A 21,088-nucleotide genomic window follows, 5' to 3' on the forward strand; every position below is an offset into this window, starting at 1 on the left:
CCTCACAGCTCAGAGTCACTGAGTTTCCTTCAGCAAGCCAACTGTCCGTAGAAGCACTGAGAACAGCAATGGGTTTCTCTGTTGAAAGTTTTTCCAGTAACATGTGTTATGACAAAGCTCTGGGTTACAACTGTAACTATCAAACACATGGGACGTGACATAAGCACAGGTCACAGGAGTATTGCCCTAGATTGCAGTCCAATGCTTACTTACAACATAATATAACACACTGTATATTATACAGTACACACATTGATAAATGTGATTTGTTTTTTCGGTTACACTTTACTTGACAGTATCGACATAAGAGTGACATGACACTGTCATGAATGTGTCATAAACAAGTCATAAACGTTTATGACATAACGCTTCTGTTATTTTAAGTGACATTCAGTTTTTGTCATAACAAGTTAGGGTTAGGATTAGGGTTAGGTTTAAGGTTAGGGTTAGGGTTCATGTGTCATGACAGTGTCCTATGTTCATGACAGTGTCATGTCACTCTTATGTCGATACTGTCAAGTAAAGTAAAACTTTCTTTAATACTTACGTTTTATTGACACGTTGAAAGCATTGCTATATTGCCCAGATTCAGTCTCACACCAGTACACTCCTGCATCCGCGCTTTGTATTCTACTATTGGTGCATGTGGGTCCTGCTTCTGATGTCCATCCATTAGGACAGACATTGACGTTTTCTGACCCTGGTGACCATCTCAGTCTCCATCTGGTAGACTTGTCCCGTCCCTCACAGCTCAGGGAGACGGATTCAGATACATACAGCTGCTGAGGTCTGTTGGGTCTGATGACCAGAGAGGCTGGAGGAGACGGACCTGAGACACAGATGAGATAAGGGTGAAATTAAGACTCATGGAGGGAGATAGACCTGAGACACAGTGGAGAAAGAAGCAAACATATTAATCATGGAGAGAAATACCCTGGCAGTCTGGTATTTTGGAGAGTTCATACTGAGACAAATGAGCACCTATAACTGGCTTTTTCAAACTTTTTCAGATCAAGGACCAATTGACCAATAAAATAAAAAAAACTCACAGACCATCTAACTTCTTAAATAAACAATACATTACACAACACTTGCTGAACCATTTTCAAGTCTAGTTTGCACTTTGCTTGTTGTGTTAGAGAATTCATTTGATTCTCTTCTACTAACTCTGTCTTGACCGTTTGATGCTAGTTATGTTACGAGTAAGGTATTCGTACTCCACATTCTCTTCTAAAGGTCACACTAATCATTTTTGACATAAATTAAAAGTGTAAAATGGCGTGACTCCACAGACAGTGTTGCAAAACTGTTGCATGTTAACAGTTCAAATAATACTCTACTGAATTTACATAGTTGGTTCAATATTGCAAACAACTCATGTATGTGACTTGCAACTTTGAATAAATCAGTTAAAGAAACACTGATATAAAAAAAATTGACCACATCTGCCTGTGGACCACTAGGGGATAGCTTGTGGACCACTAGGGGATAGTTTGCAGACCACTAGGGGATAGCTTGCGGTGCACTAGGGGATAGTTTGCGGACCACACTTTGAGAAACACTGACCTGTAGGACTAGCTACTCACCTGTGACCCAGAGAGCCACCACATTACTGAAGCCGGTCTGGTAGGCTGGATCTCCTCCCTCTGCTCTGCACACATAACTCCCAGTGTGTCTAAGAGCAGCAGGGCTGAGAGTGTAGGAGCCTCCAGCTCCTCTGCTGCTGTCTGAGAGGAGCTCTGCTGCATAATAGTTATCATCGTAGATAAAAAAACCTTCTCTGTAGTAATCTTCACTAGTTCGAACCGCTTTGTACCAGAGGAATGTCCAGTTGAAGGAGGCGTCTGTAACCTCACAGCTCAGAGTCACTGAGTCTCCTTCCGCTGCCCAGCTGTGTGGAGGATTTCTGATTTCTGATTTCGGTTTCCCTATTCATGGGGAGTTGAAAGTTTTCATTTCAAAGAAAGATTTTAAGTTTACATTCATGAAAAATGTACAACATGCTTAAACATACCATGTGTCCCTTTACAAACCTGGGGGGGGGTGGGGGGGGGGCATGAAATAGCATATATAGTGCCCCCACATTTCTTGGCACCCCTGGTAAGGTTGGTATAAAACATTATCTTTTGGCAATTTATCTCAGTCTTACCATGAAAAAACAAAATGTACTACAAGTATTGGTGCCCCTGTATTTAATACTTTGTAAGTCTTCCCTTTGTACTCTTTCCCTTAGTCTTCTATGACATCCCATAAAGCTGGAGACTACAAAGTAAGGGACTCTGATGAAGATGCAACCAACCAACTGCTGTCTGCTGTTGTACAACATATTGACAGCATAATAACTTTAAAAAAACGACTAAAACAGTGAGGAGGAAGATATTTTGGCTGTTCTCCCTACAAGATTCACAGTTGGCTATTTTATTGCTCTGATTGGTTAGGTCTATCCAATTGAGTGCAGAGGCATTTTCCCCTTATATCGGTTGAAACATATCCCATAATCACATCCCAGTCAAGCAGTACCAGACTCAAATTCTGAATAGAATTGAGTATGGCTACATCAGGCTAGTGGGGAGGGCCACAGGGAATGAAAAAGAAAGGCTGTGATGACAGTCCAGGCTGCTGAAGGGCACAGCAAAGAACTTATACACAATATATTGTGCGCTTTTTAAGCTCAAACTAATCAACCCGTGCCCAAAACGTTACTGGCCCACCAGGGATTCTCATAATCCTCCCTGGCTCATCCCTGGGTTTTTATGTAATTCAGATCAGGAGACTGAGATGGCCATTGGCAGTAGCTTGATTTTCTGTTCAATAGACGATTTTTGTGTTGATCTAACAAATGTTTTGGTTCATTGACCTGCTGGATGATCCTATCATGGTTCAGTTTTAGTGTCTTGGCAAATTATGGGGAAGATTTAGATTCCATGATGGAGTCTAAGACCATGGGTCCGTGTAACGCTTTGCAGTGCTATGTTCTATTTACAGAATTCACATAAAAAAATATAAAAATTAAAAGGCTTAAAAATCTGTTATCTATTGTTTAGGATGGTACAGTAAATGGGTTGTTGATGCTTATTTTGATTTTCAATTGAGCACAGTTACGGATTTCTGTTCAGAAGTTAAAAATTGAAATGATGTGTCAATTTTCTAATTTTCCTTTTTTGCGCTTGTGTTTGGACTGAACCATGAGCACCGGGGGGAGAACACCATCTAGCTGGGCCAGGCTAGATGGTGGACAAGAGCGCCGCCTGAAGTTGTTCATGGTTTTGACTCATTACTTTAGAGATTAATAAATAAGACTTCGCCGATTTTTGGGAGATGGGACGTTAAACATAAGTCTAGGCCAGTGGTTCTTAACTGGTGGGTCGGCACCCAAAAGTGGGTTGCGAAACCATTCTGGGTGGGTCGCAGAGCTTGTGGTTAAAAAAAGAGAAGAAATCGCCTATTTCAAATAGACTTAAATTGAGACGAAATGGTGCAGAATCCACAGTGTGCGATGTTCACAATTGCTGGAACATGAGTGAAAATGCCTCATAATAAAGTACACCTTTATTATGAGGGTCGCATATGGGTCGCGACTTCATGAACATGGGAAATTGTGGGTCCCAAAGCCAGACCAGTTAAGAACCACTGGTCTAGGCTATACAGGCCTATAGACTACCCCAAGCACTGTTTGACATGGGGCATTTTTGCTTATTTAACACTTTACGCTAGACTAGGTTTCATTCAACGAAGACACAACAGTGAGTTATTCATCAGTTTATCCATTTATTCATTTCAACAGCAAATAGCCTACATTGGCCTGTAGGCTACTACGGCTCAAGTCCATTGGTAATGCTCATGTAGGTCTCCAAAGCCTCCCAGAACAGCTCTTCTCTACCTGTGAGACATGAGTAGAACACGTAGGTCTACTCATAAGTGTCAGGACGCAGCAATGTCTCCCTCTGCATCTGAAGTTCTGGGTGACCCGTCCAAAGGGGGAGGGAAATTCAGGGTTCCACCGTTCCTGATGTAGGCTAGTCATTGGCAACGTCAACACCAGGTGGGAGGAACTGGGGTGGGATTCGAGCGGTTCTCAGGTTAGCGTCGAACAAGGAATCAGGTATGCCTTACAAGGGATCGAGTGTGCATTCCAAGCCTGTATGAAAAATGGTGTTCTCCCCCCGGTGCTTGTGGTTCAATTAGAAAATTGACGCATCAACTTCTGAACAAAAAACCGTAATTGTGCTCAATTGAAAATCAGAATAAGCATCAATTACCCATTTACTGTGCCGTCCTAAAGAATGGATATTTATATTTTAAGCCTATTTTCATATTTTTTCATGTGAATTCTGAAAATAGAACACAGCACTGCAAAGTGTTACACGGACCACCATGCACACAAATGATGTTTCTTTACATTCATAGATATACATGGGGGAAAAGCCTATGTTACATTAAGTTATATTTTCCAGGGGTGTTGATAATTGTGGTACATATTATTTCTCAGAAGAAATATCAGGGTTGGGTTTTTTGTTATTGTTTTCATTGCAAGTCTAAGTAAATCGCTAAATAATTTACTAATTTCTACTCTTCCTCAACTTCTGGGGGTTCAACTTAACTGAACAGTCTGGGGGTTCAACTTAACCAGGGGAATAGGTTTGGGGGTTCTTTACACTTCTCTAGTTGCAGGTGATTTACACTCTATTGGAAAATGTGGCCCATAAGCCCCCTCGCCCAGCTAGCTAAATACGGAACATTTGGGCCCATGTTGAACAATGTCAGAACTCCCTTTCATGTAAAGACATAACATTCATACACAAACTTCAAACATAAATGTTATGTTGCTTCCTAATGTCTTTATAAACAATTCTATATTCACAGACAGAGCAACACTCACACGCTTAGCTGGTTCACTCCTTCCTCTAGGCTGGTTTTATTACATACGCGAACTCAACCAATTACAAAACACTGATGCGCCCTAGTGGTCGCTATTCATATAGCACAACATTTAGCTACGTATATAACAGTAAAATCATAAATATTCATATATATATATATATTTTATCACATCTTATATTACATACTTACAGTTTATTGAGATGTTGACAGCATTACTGTATTGTCCAAACTCAGACTCACACCAGTAGACTCCACTGTCATGCAACGTCTGAATTTTAGTTCTGCAAGTGGTTCCACTTTCCGAATACCAACCATATGGACAGTCTAAATTGTCTTCTCTGTCTTCGACTGATGTCACTTTCTTTGTTCTCCATCTCAGTCTCCATCCAGTAGAGCTGTCCTGTACCTCACAGCTCAGGGAAACAGACTCAGAATAGAACAGTTGAGTTCTGTTGGGTCTGATGACCAGAGATGCAGGAGGAGACACACCTGAGACATGGAGGAGAAACAGGTAACCCATGGAGACAAATGGTCTGATGCTAAAGGGATTTGTCCTGAGACAAATGAACAACTGTAGTCAATCACCTGTGACCCAGAGATTCTTAATCTCACTGAAGTCTGTCTGATAGGCTGGATCTCCTCCCTCTGCTCTGCACACATAACTCCCAGTGTGTTGAAGAGCAGCAGGGCTGAGAGTGTAGAAGCCTCCAGCTCCTCTGCTGCTGTCTGAGAGGAGCTCCACATAGTGCGGTTTCTTTCTGTCATCAAAAATAGGAGAGTCCTCATTGAATGGAACAGTTCTTCGGAAGGGAACCGCTTTGTACCAGAGAAATGTCCATTTTATGGACGAGTCTGTAACCTCACAGCTCAGAGTCACTGAGTCTCCTTCAGCTGCCCAGCTGTGTGGAGAAATTCTGAGAACTAGGCGCGTCCTTGCTGTTGACAAGCATTAGAATTCAGAATTTTTATTTTTGCTCAATCTGCTCTCTCTCTCTCTCGCTCTCTCTCTTTCTCACTCACACACACCAGGGGTCTGCCGTCTAACCAGACACACCTTTTCTTGTGGTATGACAAACTTAAAACACATATTTATTTTTGGTTTACAGGGGCTTTGGCTTAAACTTGGTTAGAAACTGTCAATAGCATTTTGGTGAATATGTTGCAATTACCTTCTGTGTGTCCCAGCAGAAGAATCAGCCCTAGTCCAAATGAAAACAGAATTTCCTGTCATGTGACATGATTTAGTAATACTGAAAAAAGCAGTACACAGAGGGGATGGATGGCCTCTTTGGAGTGTGCTTAACCCATAAGACCAATTGAACTTGATATATTTATACACAGGACATTTCTCAGATAGCACAAACCTGCACAAATCCACAAACCGATAGTGCCCGCTATAGATGGATGTAACCATTTTCAGGCATAATGCATTTTATTTGTGTTTATAGTTCTTAGCAGATGCTTTTGTCCAAAGCGACTTACAATAGCCCCTTTTCCATCAGATTTTCAAATGATTTTTGAGCGACATAAGAAGCGTCAAAACGGTTTTCCATCAACAGAACGATTCTAGCCAATTAAAATGTCATAAAGTCCTGTGTTAAAGTGCATTTTCTGACGCGCTAGTTGGTTTTCCATCACCAATGTAGTGAATTAGGAGTCTCTCATTTGTGCCTAAGCCCTTTTTTACGCGCTTCAGTTACGCACTTTTCAGTTATGCGCGTTCTCCCATTCCCGCTTCTATCACACCCACAGCGTGCAAGTTCGTGATCAACCACCACCTCATTAATTTAGGTTGATATGAAAATGTGGAACATAAATCCAGAAAGAACACAAACCAGTCTTTTGAAAACGTAAGCATGGTGAACTGAATAGTGAACGGCCTACAGTACAATGGTGTATCATGACATAGCCTAACAAACAATTGACTTAAAGGAGAATTCCGGTGTGATTTTGACCTAAAGTGTTTTGAAACATGATACCGAGTGTGAACGTATGTCTCATAGCCCATCTCGGCTTGTCCCCTGCACTCCGAAATCTGGCGCTAGTTAGCCGATGCTACCAACAAGGCGGTCAATGGTGGTGCCTCGGCATCGGCATAGCCATGCAAATAAATCACTGTTTTACACCATTTACGAAGCTCAAGGTATCTCCACACTTCATTGGTAGACTTCCGAGGGCCCTGACATTTAAAACGAGACATTGAGAACTTTGAAAAAGCACTCCCGACAAACACGGGACGTCCCCCGGACCTTATGCCGACATTCACGACGTCCCCGATTGGTCCCGAACGTCATGTTCTCTAGCGGACGTTCCTGTGACCTTATTGACGTCCGGAGCAAGTTATCGTTTGGATATTGCATGACGTCCGGTGCAGGACTTTCTGGGGACGTCACTGTCAGGTCCCTCGGATGACATTTGCATTTGGTCATTTCAAATACCTCCTAAGGACCCGACAATAACGTTATATCGGGGACATGGGGGGGACGTTTGTTTATTCACACTGTAAAAAGTTTAACGTAAAATTTACAGCAACTTGCTGGCAGCAAATAACCAGCAAGTTGCTGTATTTCACTCTACAGTACACCTATTGTATATGAAATCACAGTACCTATGCCTGATACTGTAAATGCAAACTACAGTAGTACTACCAGTGCTGTAATGTATACAGCATTGAATTGTCTACCGTATTTTTAATCACAGTACTTATGGATCATACTGTAACTAAGTACAGTAGTAATACCAGTGCTGTAATATTATATACAGTAATTTTGGGAAATTCATATCCTGCTTTATCTACAGCCAGGATAAATTTGGCTAGGCCTAGGTATGGTTTAGGCTACACAAACTTGCATAAATAACCATTGACAACTTGTTATCAGTTTGAAAAGCAAGTATATTTATTCACTTTTTTCCGATTAGAAATTCTCGTGTGCTGCATCCTAACGTTAGACCAACGGTTGCAGTCAGCCTGATCCACCACCAGTAGCAGAGTGAAGCAGCACCTAGCAGAAATAGAAGAAAAGATAAACAGTGTTAGATAACAATTTTCAACTGAAACTGAAGGCTACTTACAAGTGAAACTTTAGAATAATCATTTATATATATACTGTATGTTTTTTGAGTTTACTGTCAAAATGCCAGGCTGAAGATGGTGTTAGCATAACTCAGTTTCGCAAGGTATATTTAACGTTAGCCAGCTGGGTGAGCTCATTGATGATGTTTGCTTGCAGCAACAGCCATTCGCGCTGTTCGTCCGAACAACGGTTAATGATAGTCAGATGTGACTTAAAGTTAACTTATATCAATATTGCTAAAGTTTGCCTATTAAACTCACAAAACCGTACATGATTACGAGGAGTTAACGTTACATAAGTCAGCTAAACCTCCACGTTAACGTTAACCAGCAGCACATCATCTTCAGCCTAACATTTGTGACAGTAACATACTAGGCCTAGCACTACTAGTGAATGTTTTATATAAATTATATGAATATAATAAACTGTAACTTACTGAGAACTAAGGTAGGCCTAATATAAATGAATGAGACTGCCATAACGTTAACGTAACATAAAACATTAACGTTAATGCCACCGTCACAGCAACAGCAACTATGATAGCTAGCCTAACGTTAGCTGCTACTTGATCCAACAAGCATGGATGAGTTGTAAGTTAGACAGTACAACGTACATAGACTGTACACATGCCCGAATTTAATGTAGTACAATTTCACAATGAAACATAAACGTTACATAAATAAATGCTTGCTTACCATTAAGGTGGAGCTGCGAACTTGTCAGAGTGCTGAACACCGTTGGTCCGTCTTACTGACTGAACTGTTGCTCAAAAATGATCTCCCGCCGGACAGTTCAAACGTCGTCGCGCGGTGCAAGTTTCAATCACCACGTCAAAATTTCCCAGTAAACCATAAATCCATGACTTTTCAATATCTTTTCAAAATGATGATTTGGATGGAAAATCAACATAATATCAACGTTACAAACTAGGGAAGGGATTTTATCAAATTCATGTTAGCTGATGTGATGCTTGGTGTAACGTTAGCAAAGTCGCTGTTCTTAGCTTCTAGCTTAGCCTACAATGCGCATTTCTTCAGATAACTGTCATTACGTGACTCATGTAACATGCTCTAAATAGACAGTGGTTTATTTAACGTAGTCACGTAGCCTACTTATTATCTGTTTTATTTTCAGAAACACACACACGGCCGAATTGGGACTGAACCGACTTTTGGAGCTGAATACGATGCAATAAAACTAGAGAAATGTTAAAAACAGACCACGTAGCATTTGTTTAGGGTTGTCTAGCAACAGAAGTGACTACTTAATTTGTAAAGCAAAACGATCTAGATGTAATGCTACATTGCAGAAGAATTAAGGATAGGCTACTGCTTCTTCATGACTTGTTTAAATGTCATTGTAATTTATTTGACGCATGCTCGCGTTTCAAAGTGTCACGCATAGCTGTCCCCGATGTTACAGCAGCTCCTTGTGGAAACAGCAAAGAGTGCACGTATCCGATGAGATTTCTGACGGGGAGCAGAAGCTCTCTGCCTCACCAGAGCCTTACTGTTTATTAATAAAACAATGATATAGAATAGAAACATCTGGAATCTATTTATTTCATCTTAAAGTTGGCTACAAAGAGCATTCATAGCCTAGAGAAAACGATACATTTTTCTTTATCTGCAATGTTCCAGGAAGATAGGCTTACATTTATAGGCTGTCCCTCTTTGTCCCTCACAGGTCCAAGAAAACGAGTGGATATAACGTCAATGCATTCTATGTTCCATGTACTTATTTCATGTTGAGTTTTGCTTCCCAGCATGCATTGCGATTCATTTAGTATTTTTGGCTATTATTAGTTTGTAATATTTTGAAACAATATGGTTTGAACAATTTATCTACTTGACCTACTCTGATGATGTTTTGAACAATATGCTACGGGATATGCCCATTAAAACGTCGTATTAGTTTATTAAGAAAATGACACCGTAGATGTCAAAGCAGGACATCCTAGCCCGGTATAAATTTCCAAGTCTACTCATCATTATTGTAATGCATTCGGAGGACGTGATTTCATACATGCGTGAAAATATGAGGTGAGTAAAGTTGATTGTGTAGTTGTAGAACAAGTCATTAATGCGTGTTCATGTTCCGTCTACCTCTCTCCCAGCAACGCTGAGACTTACAGGATGTAATAGCCTACAGTACTAAATCACGCTTCATGTTTTTTTTTTTTTTTTTTTTACCATCGCGAAAATATAAACGTCGCGCGCATAACGTCGCGGTGACCATAACAGGACGTCCTCTCAAAGTCTCGTGGAAGTCTTTTAGACCTCCCGAAAAGAGGTCCGCGGGACGTAAAGGGAACCCTACACAATGTCGAGGAGGTGACGTTCGCCAGGGGACCTTTAGGGGACGTCGCCAGGACTTTATTTTGTTTACTGGGACTGGTAGTTTACTTACAAGACGATTTATACAGACAGTATCTTCACAAAGTTTAGCGTTTGCAGCCATCTTGAATTCTTCCAGTAGCAGCAACTGTAATCCATGCATTTCCACAGAATTATTTTTTGCTCCCTTTAACTCCCTATTTGTCTATAACTCCCTTTTCCTCCTTCATGGTTCATCTACAGTCATGGTGACCCTCAATATTTACATCAGTCTACATTCTTTTGTAACCTTATTCAATCAAATGATTTAAAAGTGCATTGTTTGAAATTGGAATACAATAAATATGCTGCCTGTATATTTTATTTTATTATTGGTTTACAAAAGTTAGGCTACATGAAGCAAGGACTTCTTGCCGATCTGCCTTGATCCTCGGAATTTTCCCCTTATAAAAGCTAATAAACTGCCCCCAAATGCACTTTGAAACATAAGAGAATGTCTGCTTAAATTTAGTGAAGGTGCTAGGTTGAAAATCTACAGTCGGAATTGACACATGTCGCCATGCACTGGGACAACCTCCGTGAAGCTGGCCCCCCATGTTACTCAAAAATGATTAAAAACACTGCTATTCGTTTGTGCTACGTTTGTGCCGGTTTGTGCCGTAAAAATTATCGTTTGTGCTGTTAAGGGTTTTAAGTAATTAAACTTTACATTTTTCTGACCAGTGACGTCACTCAGCCCCCCATACTTGTCCAAATTTCCCCAAAATAGTCTCAATCGTTTGTGCTACGTTTGTGCTCGTTTGTGCCGTTAAAAGTAACATTTGTGCTACTATGTTTTTTAAGATATTCCACGTTATTTGTTACACGTGTGACGTCACTCAGCCCCCCATCAATGTCGAAATCTTTCCAAAATGGTCTCAATCGTTTGTGCTAGGTTTGTGCTGATTTGTGCCGTTAAAATAAACATTTGTGCTACTATGTTATTATGGTTTATTTATTACTCGCGTGACGTCACCAGCCCCTCGTCAATGTCCAAAACTCACCAAAATTGTCTCAATCGTTTGTGCTATGTTTGTGCTGATTTGTGCCGTTAAAAATAACATTTGTGTAGCTATGTTTTTAAAGTTATCACGCTTTGTTACAGGTGTGACGTCATCCAGCCCCTTATCAGTGTCCAAATCTCCTCAAAATAGTTGTGATGGCTTTGGCTACGTGCGTGTTGATTTGTGCCATTTAAAGAAACGTGTGTGTACTATGCAGAAGTTGCTCAGCAGTTGTATGCCTATGCTAGACATCACCCAGCAGCACCCCCCCCCCCCCCCCCCTTATCAATGCCCAATCGTAGTCCTAATCGTTTGTGCTGATTGCGCTGTTAAAAAAAGAAACAAAAGGAAAAAAGAAACATTTGTGTTGTTTACAAAGCTATATCGTGCTGACCTTAACCGAGAAAAGAAAAGACGTGCTACTATTTACGTGGCTGTTTGTGCTGCCAAAGGTTCTATAGTAGCCTACACCAGCTGCTTGTGCATAACGTCAGAATTACTGCAACCACTACCAGAATAAACCTGCAGGCCATTACTCAGCTGTGGAGAAACACCACTTCATTCTCCGGCCAGTAGCGTCTGCAGGTGTGCACAGCAGTGTGCGTAGGCCTACTATCACGCAGCTACGGAGTAGGCTACGAGAGACTTACGAGAGATAATTTCCCATGTGTGTGTATATTCACTCCAAGTTAGCCTACCATAACTCATCACTGCACTGTAGCCTATATTCTCTAAGATAAACAAATGTATTCTTCAATAACTGTATGCATCAGAATTACAGTGGATTGTGCACACAAGCAGCACTTAGGCTTTGTTGCTGACCCAAGTCTCCAAGGCCACCGTGGATATATGAAACTTTGCAAACAGCAAAGGAAGGAGGCAGCAAAGCTAGGAGTTATTTTAGATGGACAAGAAGGTAGGCTAAATTGGTATGTTTGTCAAAATAATGTTTAAACATTAAAGTCATACGACAGTAGGCTATACTAAAACTAAAGGTACATTTGTAGCCTTTTTAGCACTTTATAAAGTTGACTAAATTATTAGGCTACTCTTTAGCTATAAACCTAAGAAACAGCTTCCTTGCACTTGTGTTTTCTGCTCAGATCGATCAGGAGAAACATTTGGTAGGCTAGAGTTTGGGACGATTTGGCCAGTGTGTGTGAGACTGATGTCATGCGCATAGCAGATAGAACTTGGTAGGCTAATGTAAAAATATAGTTACAGAAAACACATTGATGGGCTGGGCATCACGTGTAATAAACATAGGAGAAATGTCGGCGCAATCAGCACAAACGATTGGGTAGGCTATAGGCCTAGGTTTGGACATTGATGGAGGGGCTGGGTGATGAGCTAGGCTACAATTGCTGGACAAGGCCGCTGGACAATTTACATAGTAGCCTACCCTACAAACGTTTATTTAAATGGCACAAATCAGCGGCGATTTTGAGGAGATTTGGACACTGATGATGGGCTGAATGACGTCACACATGTAACAAAGCGTGTTAACTTAAAAAACATAGCTGCACAACGACATAACGACACAAATCAGCACAAACATAGCACAAACGATTGAGACCATTTTGGTGAGTTTTGGACATTGATGGGGGGCTGGTGACCTCACGCGAGTAAAAAATAAACCATAATAACTTAGAAAACATAGTAGCACAAATGTTTATTTTAACGGCACAAATCAGCACAAACCTAGCACAAACGATTGAGACCATTTTGGAAAGATTTCGACATTGATGGGGGGCTGAGTGACGTCACACGTGTAACAAATAACGTGGAATATCTTAAAAAACATAGTAGCACAAATGTTACTTTTAACGGCACAAATGAGCACAAACGTAGCACAAACGATTGAGACTATTTTGGGGAAATTTGGACAAGTATGGGGGGCTGAGTGACGTCACTGGCCAGAAAAATGTAAAGTTTAATTACTTAAAACCCTTAACAGCACAAACGATAATTTTTACGGCACAAACCGGCACAAACGTAGCACAAACGAATAGCAGTGTTTTTAATCATTTTTGAGTAACATGGGGGGCCAGCTTCACAGAGGTACTGGGACAGCCTGAAAAAGTCTCCTCTAAACGAGTAGGCCTATACAGTCAAAGCGTCGGACTTTGATGATGCCGCGGAGATATAGGAAGATACAGAAATAAACCTGGTGAGCAAGAAATGTGCTACCTGCAAGAATTGTGCAATCTGTTGCTATTTCCTTCTCCAGCAGTTAAACCTCTTTGCCTGTGCCTACAACTGTATATGGTTAGCAAATTAATCCCTACTAACACTGTCACTCAAGTGGCATGCAAATGGAATTTTTCCACTCTTAAATTCATCAAGAATCGCCTAAGGACACGATTGTCACAGGATAATTTGAAGGCCTTTATGCTGATGGCGACAGAGAAAGAGGTCCTATAATGCATGACGTTAATTAAGACACGTTTGTGGAGCGGCTGCTCTGATGGGTTTCCCGTTTATCAACAAAACTACATTCGCGCGCAGCCGTGGGGCAGAAGACGCTTGGTGCCACAACGTTATACACTTGACTTAAATAGTCTGCTGCTGTAAGCTACAATCATAATTTTTTATATACCCCTGGTCCCTCGTTGTCTCAATGATAGCATCTCATTTCAGGCTATATTTCAGAGTTTGCCGTTCATTTGCATTAACATAGTATTTTGTCATTTTTGGCGAAGACATGCATTCCTTTAGAGATATTGAACATATTGAACATTCTCTAACCATCGTGATTTCGAATTGGTGCAATTTTCAGCACAAAAACTTATTTTGTTCTTTTCATGGAGAGCACTGTTCTATGCTGCTTTCTGCCTCTTGCACGCATGTTTTCGTGACGTTACATAGAACTCCATGTATTCTAGGCTATTCTTTTTTCATTTTCATATTGCATTCATTTTTTTTGGATTAGTGCATTAATATATCCATGTTCTTGGTTCAGTCTTTATGCATATTAAAGTTAGAGTTCATCACCAATGGGGCTACAAACGTGTTATGTCCGTGCATGTGAAGTTATATCTGTGTGTTTCGAGCACATGCATGCGCGTGCATGCGCGTCCCCGTGTGGGCCGCTGGTTGGTGAAAATGCCAGGGCCGATTTTTAATAATATCAATACAGACCATGGCCCCCTAAGGCCCGCCCTTGACGCTGACGCTGGGCCTATCGCTATTCAGTTCACCATGCTTAAGTTTTCAAAATCAAAGACTGGTTTGTGTACTTTCTGGATTTAAATGGCATTCAGAAGGTCAATAAGAAAGTCCACGTTCCACATTTTCATATCAACCTAAATTAATGAGGTGGTGGATCAGTCAGGCTCTATTTTAAAAAATCACGCCTCTTTATAAGGCCCCCTTGATTTAGAACTTTCGCGCTGTGGGTGTGACAGAAGCGGGAATGGAAGAATGTGCGCAACTGAAAAGTGTGTAACTGGAAGGGCGTAAAAAGTCAGTCAAAGTCAAAGTCTGCTTTATTGTCAATTTCTTCACATGCCCAGACATACAAAGAGATCGAAATTACGTTTCTCACTATCCCACGGTGAAGAAAAGACATATTTTACCAATTAAGTCCACAAACATAACATTCAAGTAAACAATAAAAAAGTAAATAAGAAGGCACATACAATGAAGAAATAAGAGCAGCAAAATTGGGTTGAAATTGTGCAATTGTGCATAGACAGTCAATATAATAGTGCAAAGTCAGGCCAATAAATGGCTGAGGTAGTTCTGTTTGACCTAAGTAAGCAAGTGGCATAGTGGTGCAAGTTATGTAAGAGCAGCAGAAGTTTTAAAAGCTTTTTTAAAAGCTAAATGTTGGCAGGTATCATTTCAATGCATATATTAAAGTTATACATTATTGTAGACGTAACTCACAGATCAGCTGATATGATGCAGAGAGTTCCATGCTGTGATTGAGTGTCTGACTGAATACAGGTAAAGTATGCCAACTTAAGAAGTATGTGAAAGTCGCATGCAATTGGCTACATAAAAAAACTACTTCTAACTCCTCCTTCCACTGATAAACCAGCATTGATATTTGTGATGCTGGGCCATGTTTGAAGCGCATTTACGCCTAGACAAAACACCAAAAGCATTTGCACAAGGAAGCAAATTCAAAATGTTTTCTAAGGAACTGACGAATGTGAAGCACGAAAGTCCTCCCTAAAACTGGATGTCCAAAGCATTCAGCTTTCTTCATAATAACTATACAAATGTAAATTAAATTTTTATCCAGAGTGTAATGAAGGAATAACACAATTTGCTTAAATTCACTCTGGGTTGAAGACTCAAATGTCTTTGGCTAGAAGCCCCCACAAAAACCTTTAGAAGAAAACAAAAGTGCACAGGGTTGTCTACACCCTTTTCTAACTGGGCCAATCATAGTGGAGCAGGGAGGGGTCAGAGGTCAGACCTGGCTTGTGAGGTCTTATTTACTCTGTTTATGTGTTTCACTTTTTACAAAAGACCAATGTTCATCTGCCAAAGTGTGTGTGTGTGCATGTGTGCATGCCGAGAGTTAACAGTATGAAATACCTCCCCCAGTTCTCAAAATGTTCCCACACACACAGATATCCATAGATATCGATTCATTATTTCACCCAATCACCAATCAATCATTATGATTTTTTTTTTTTAAATTAATCAAGAAGCATATAGCATCAAGAGGATAACTTGAAAGATCAAGAATTAAAACTCATTCTCTTCACATGTATATTGTTCTCATTTCTAATTGTTTGTTTGCATTTTCTCTTTTATTTGTTGACCATTTGCATTTCCTTGTTGGTAATCATTCCACTTAAAAAAATGATTGTCAAAAGAGTGTACTTTATGAAATATAATATAAAATATTGTATCTATAATTAGGATTTTCAAAAGTCATCGCTGTAATGGTCCTGATTTGTTTATTTTTCATTCATTTTTATTTATTTTTTGTGTTATCAGCTATTTTATTTGTGTGTGTAACCATGTGTACTTGTGCCTGTATGTATCACATGTCAAAGCAGCATGTGGGCATTGAGCAACCCTCAGTCGGAGTCAATGACCAGTACATAATAATAATAATAATAATAATAATAATAATAATAATAATACATTTTATTTAAAGAACGCCTTTCAGGACACCCAAGGTCGCTTTACAGATAAAACAAATAGAAGGGGAAAAAAAATATGAATTTTTCAAAATATGAAAAAATTATGCAGGGCCTTATATGTCAACAGTAAGATCTTAAACTGGACTCTCTGGGTAACTGGTAACCAGTGTAGCTGCAACAGTACAGGTGTTATGTGTCCTGTGGACTTTGTGCCTGTTACTATCCTGGCTGCAGAGTTCTGGATTATTTGGAGGCGGTGGAGTGATTTCTGTGGAATGCCAGAGAAGATGGAATTGCAGTAATCAATGCGGGATGTAACATAGGCGTTTACAAGTACTTATTCCACTGTTTGGTTGAATTTCCCATTGTCCTACGTAATTTAGAACGACCATTAACCGTATGTTATCTGCACACCTATGAAGTAGATCCATTTTTTTGGCCGTATCACACTTGTATATTAATTCGCCGAACTCGTGAAGTTTAAATGAACTCACGTTGCATCCGAGCTGTAAAATGCAGACGTTCAGAACATTGCAACATTGTAGCATATGACGGAGGTGGCTTTTAGCTAGATGGATGACAGCAGGCTAAGTAAAATAGCGATGTTTCAAAGCTAAAGTTCATCAGAATCTTGGGATACGCCCGCTTGACAACGGGAGAAATAGAACTAACGACTGGCCTTTGGCCGTAGCAACCATCCATTTAGAACTAGTAACGGCAGTTTGTCCTGTGAGTTGAGAAATTAGTTGATATGTGTCGGAAGAAATTAGTTCTACAAACAAGACAGTTTTAGCGATTAAAACGTTTAAATTGTAACAGGAAATGAACACAGCGCAAGTGGCAACAGTGGAATAAGCGGGATAATGGACTCCACGGTGGTCTGTTCACAGAAGTTAATGCACTACGAGGTTTAAACGGCCCTCCGCTTCGCGTCGGGGCCGTTTTACAACCTCGACCGTGCATTAACTTCTGTGAACAGACCACCGTGTCGTCCATTATCCCTTACTTCTGCACTCTGCTGACTGAGGGAGGGGCGCAGTCTTGCGATGTTGCGCAGATGGAAAAAGGCGCTGCGAGACACACTGTTAATATGGGCAGTGAATGAAAGTGTGCTGTCTAGAATAACACCAAGACTCTTCACCTTGGTGGAGCAGGCAATGTTGGAGCCATCTATAGATAGGGAGAGTCTGTTTTCCATCTTTGCCAGCGTTGTTTTTGAGCCAACAACAAGTAATTCAGTCTTGTTACTGTTCAGTTTCAGGTAGTTGTTAGTCATCCACAGATTTATATCATGCAGACAGGCAGTCATCGCAGCAGGAGGAAGGGAGGCAGTCGGTTTGGTGGACATATAAAGCTGGGTGTCATCAGCATAGCAGTGAAACTGAACACCATGCCTCAGGATATTTCCCAGTGGGAGGAGGTAGATGATGAAAAGCAGGGGCCCCAGAACAGACCTCTGTGGCACTCCCTTTGTGACAGCAGCACTCTCCGACTTGTGGTCCAAAATCTGGACAAGCTGTGTCCTGCCAGAGAGATAGGAGGTGAACCATTAATGAACACTGCCCTGCACTCCAATGCTGGTAAGACGCTCCAGAAGCAGCTGATGGGATATGGTGTCAAAAGCTGCACTCAGGTCAAGGAGGATTAGGATGGAAATGAGTCCAGCATCAGCTGTGCAGAGGAGGTCATTTGTTACCTTCACCAAGGCAGTCTCTGTGCTGTGCTTTGGTCGAAATCCAGACTGAAATGGCTCAAACAGATCATTGTCCTTCAAATGATCCTGGAGTTGAGATGCCACCACCCTCTTCATAATTTTTGAAATGAATGGTAAATTGGAGATGGGTCGGTAGTTGTTGAGGTCATCATGGTTCAGCCCAGGTTTTTTCAGGGTTGGTTTGACAATAGCAGTCTTCAATGAAGGAGGGATTTGACCAGTGATAAGCGAGGTGTTAATTATTGATGTTATCATTGAGATGATACATCTAAACCCAGTGGACTGCCCCAGCTGCCCAAACAAGCTTTAAAGCAACACAATGTAGTTCTATTACCTTCAATAACTGTTTGAAACTCACATTGGTGCAACACAGACTTACAATACGGAGTATAGAATCGCTGATATAGCCTTGCACATCTGATGCTGTATGTCCACTTTTGTTTTGCAGTCGGGCTGAAATCATCACCGATTGAAGACATCAGATCAACTGTTTACATGTCATAATAATCTATTTCAATTGTTTATATATACAAACCATTAGTCTGTTCAATAAAGTTATGAAGTGACAGTTTCAAGGTATGTTTAGTCTTACTGATGGCATTCAAGACAATGTAAGCACAAGACACTAGCCTTTTTGGCGATGTCGATAGCCTCACAAAACGAATCAAAACTGATGGTCAGGGGATATGTCACATATCAGTTTCTGTGTTGTGGTGTTGGCATCTTGTCATTAAATGTATGTCTCTGTGTAAAGTGTGATTGGGGGGCTGAACTATGTGTCTGAGCACTGATATTAAGGGACAAGAACTCTGCACTGATTACATGGACAAATGGACTGGGTAACGGGGGGAATTGAATGATTGGGACATGGGCTGGGAGAAATGCTTTTTATAGACCCTTCAACAAGAAAAACAAGAACAATGCTTGAACGTTCTATTTTGTTCCCAATCTACTTCCGCTTCATTAAGATAACATATGGAGACCGTGGGGGGGAGGGGGGACACAGAGATGCGCACTGCCATCGGCTAAAGGGAGTACTATCTCTCACCTGCTGATGAGTGAGTGGGCTGCCGCTTAGCCCGTATCTCTATGAGTGCTTGTCATTGTGATTTTCCCAGCACTGCCAAGGGAGTGGGTCAGCAGCACGGAGGTGTGGACGGGAGTTTCATATGGAGCCGTGACTGAAGCCGGGTGTGGAAACACGAACTTTGACATTGTTCTTCACAATTAAAGCGGCAGTTGGCAAAACATTTTTGATCATATTCACTGAAACCAACACTATGCTCCGACAGAACAACATAAATCAGCCGGTTTTAGAAAAAAACCCACACTTCTACCTCCACCTAGAGCCTGTTATTTGTTTTGCAAAAATCCACAGCTCCCGGTTCTTCTGGTCCAATCAGAGCAGGGCTGTGTGAGATCTGACTGTCAATCACAGTCTGGTGCGCACTGAAGAGCACAAACTCGATGAGAGGGTGCTCGGTGGTAGTGGGGGAGGGGTATGAGCAGGCTTGGAATTTCATCATTCTGGGGGCACGGCCACTTGGCCTTCAGTTGGGCATGTTTGGTGGGGGGCACAAAGGCCACATGTCAGGGCACCAAGGCCAAAGTTAACTATACAGTAGTAGCATATAAAAATGATCAAAGTTGTATTTAGCCTTTTCACTGCAGTAGACCTGCGCAGCAGGAAACTACATGGAACAAAAACACTGGAAATTTCTGCCAGAGTTAGGCTTTATGCCACAATGCTACATACCCAGAAGTTGAAGCTTCTCTCATACATATACAAATTAACATCCCCCAGAATGTCAATACGAAAATGTTCAGCAAGTAATGTCAACTATTTAACTAGTTACACTGATGATGCAAAGTTTGCTAGCAAGTAAGCTAATATGGAAAGTTCGCTAGCAAGTTAGCTAAGATTGAGAGTTTGAGTTGCGTTTGGGCGCATATCGCCATCTAGCGTGGCGGAGTAAAACATTCATACTTGGGTCCAAGACAGTGTTTCTCAAACTTTTTTAGATGAAGGACCACTTAACTAATCAATAAAAAAGAAACGCACGGACCACCTAGCTAAAAAAAAAAAATAGACCTAGCAGTATATTAGCCTACACAATACTCACTGAACCACCTTGCTTATTGTCTTTGCACTTTGTTTAATTGTGTCAGAGGATTCATATGATTTAAACTGGCATATCTGACATAGACAGTGTTGTAGAACAGTTTGAATTTACATACAAGTTGGTTCAATATTGCAAACAACTCATCTATATTATATTTTACCACGTCTGCTCGTGGACCACTTGGGATAGCTTACGGACCACCAGTGGTCCCCGGACCACACTTTGTGAAACACTGGTCTATGAAGATCATGACAGTGGTCCAGTCAAATCTTTTACTGTCTATGGCCAAATCCCAGCCGAGCTATAACTGTAGCTCGACTTACCTGTGCATGTACTGAAAAACATGCACAGGTAAGTCGACAAAAAAATCAGAATGAGTAATTATAACAGTCGAGTAGCCCTGTGGACACACAATATTGTTAGAAAATTGATGTGTGAAACACTATTTGACTGAAATGGTAATCAAATAATTTGTTATAAAAAAAGACTAAAATGTTTTGACTAAAACTGACTAAGACTAAGATAGCTTTAGTTTTCTTTTGACTAAAACTAGACTAAAATGACGAGACTTTTAGTTGACTAAAACTTGACTAACAAAAATGATATTTGAATGACTAAATATGACAAAGACTAAAAAGGACATTTCGTCACAAGACTTAAGACTAAGACTAAAAATAGGTGACAAAATTAACACTACTGCAGCCACAGGGTTGTAGCAACAGCACGTAGACTAGCCTACAGGAAAGCTGCTGCGCATAAACCATGAACTCATTCGGAATATTTTGAAAAGGTAACAGCTATTCTGTCTT

General features: G+C 40.8%; 1 protein-coding gene across 1 annotated transcript; it reads right to left on the reverse strand.

Annotated features, from left to right (window-relative positions):
* Positions 1 to 536: 536 nt before the first annotated feature.
* On the reverse strand, positions 537 to 5,625 carry LOC143109277 (uncharacterized). Its single transcript, XM_076271935.1, has 4 exons — positions 5,494 to 5,625; positions 5,310 to 5,370; positions 1,587 to 1,928; positions 537 to 829 (listed from the first exon to the last, which is right to left on the reverse strand). The coding sequence occupies exons 1-4, from the start codon at positions 5,623 to 5,625 to the stop codon at positions 537 to 539; spliced, it is 828 nt and encodes a 275-aa protein (XP_076128050.1).
* Between the last annotated feature and the right edge of the window lie 15,463 nt (positions 5,626 to 21,088).

The sequence above is a fragment of the Alosa pseudoharengus genome, unplaced genomic scaffold (genome assembly GCF_046254945.1).
Source record: "Alosa pseudoharengus isolate Yale_2024_CS ecotype anadromous, Long Island Sound unplaced genomic scaffold, YU_APseudo_1.1 YU_APseudo_1.1_scf_7, whole genome shotgun sequence".
NCBI lineage: Eukaryota > Metazoa > Chordata > Actinopteri > Clupeiformes > Clupeidae > Alosa > Alosa pseudoharengus.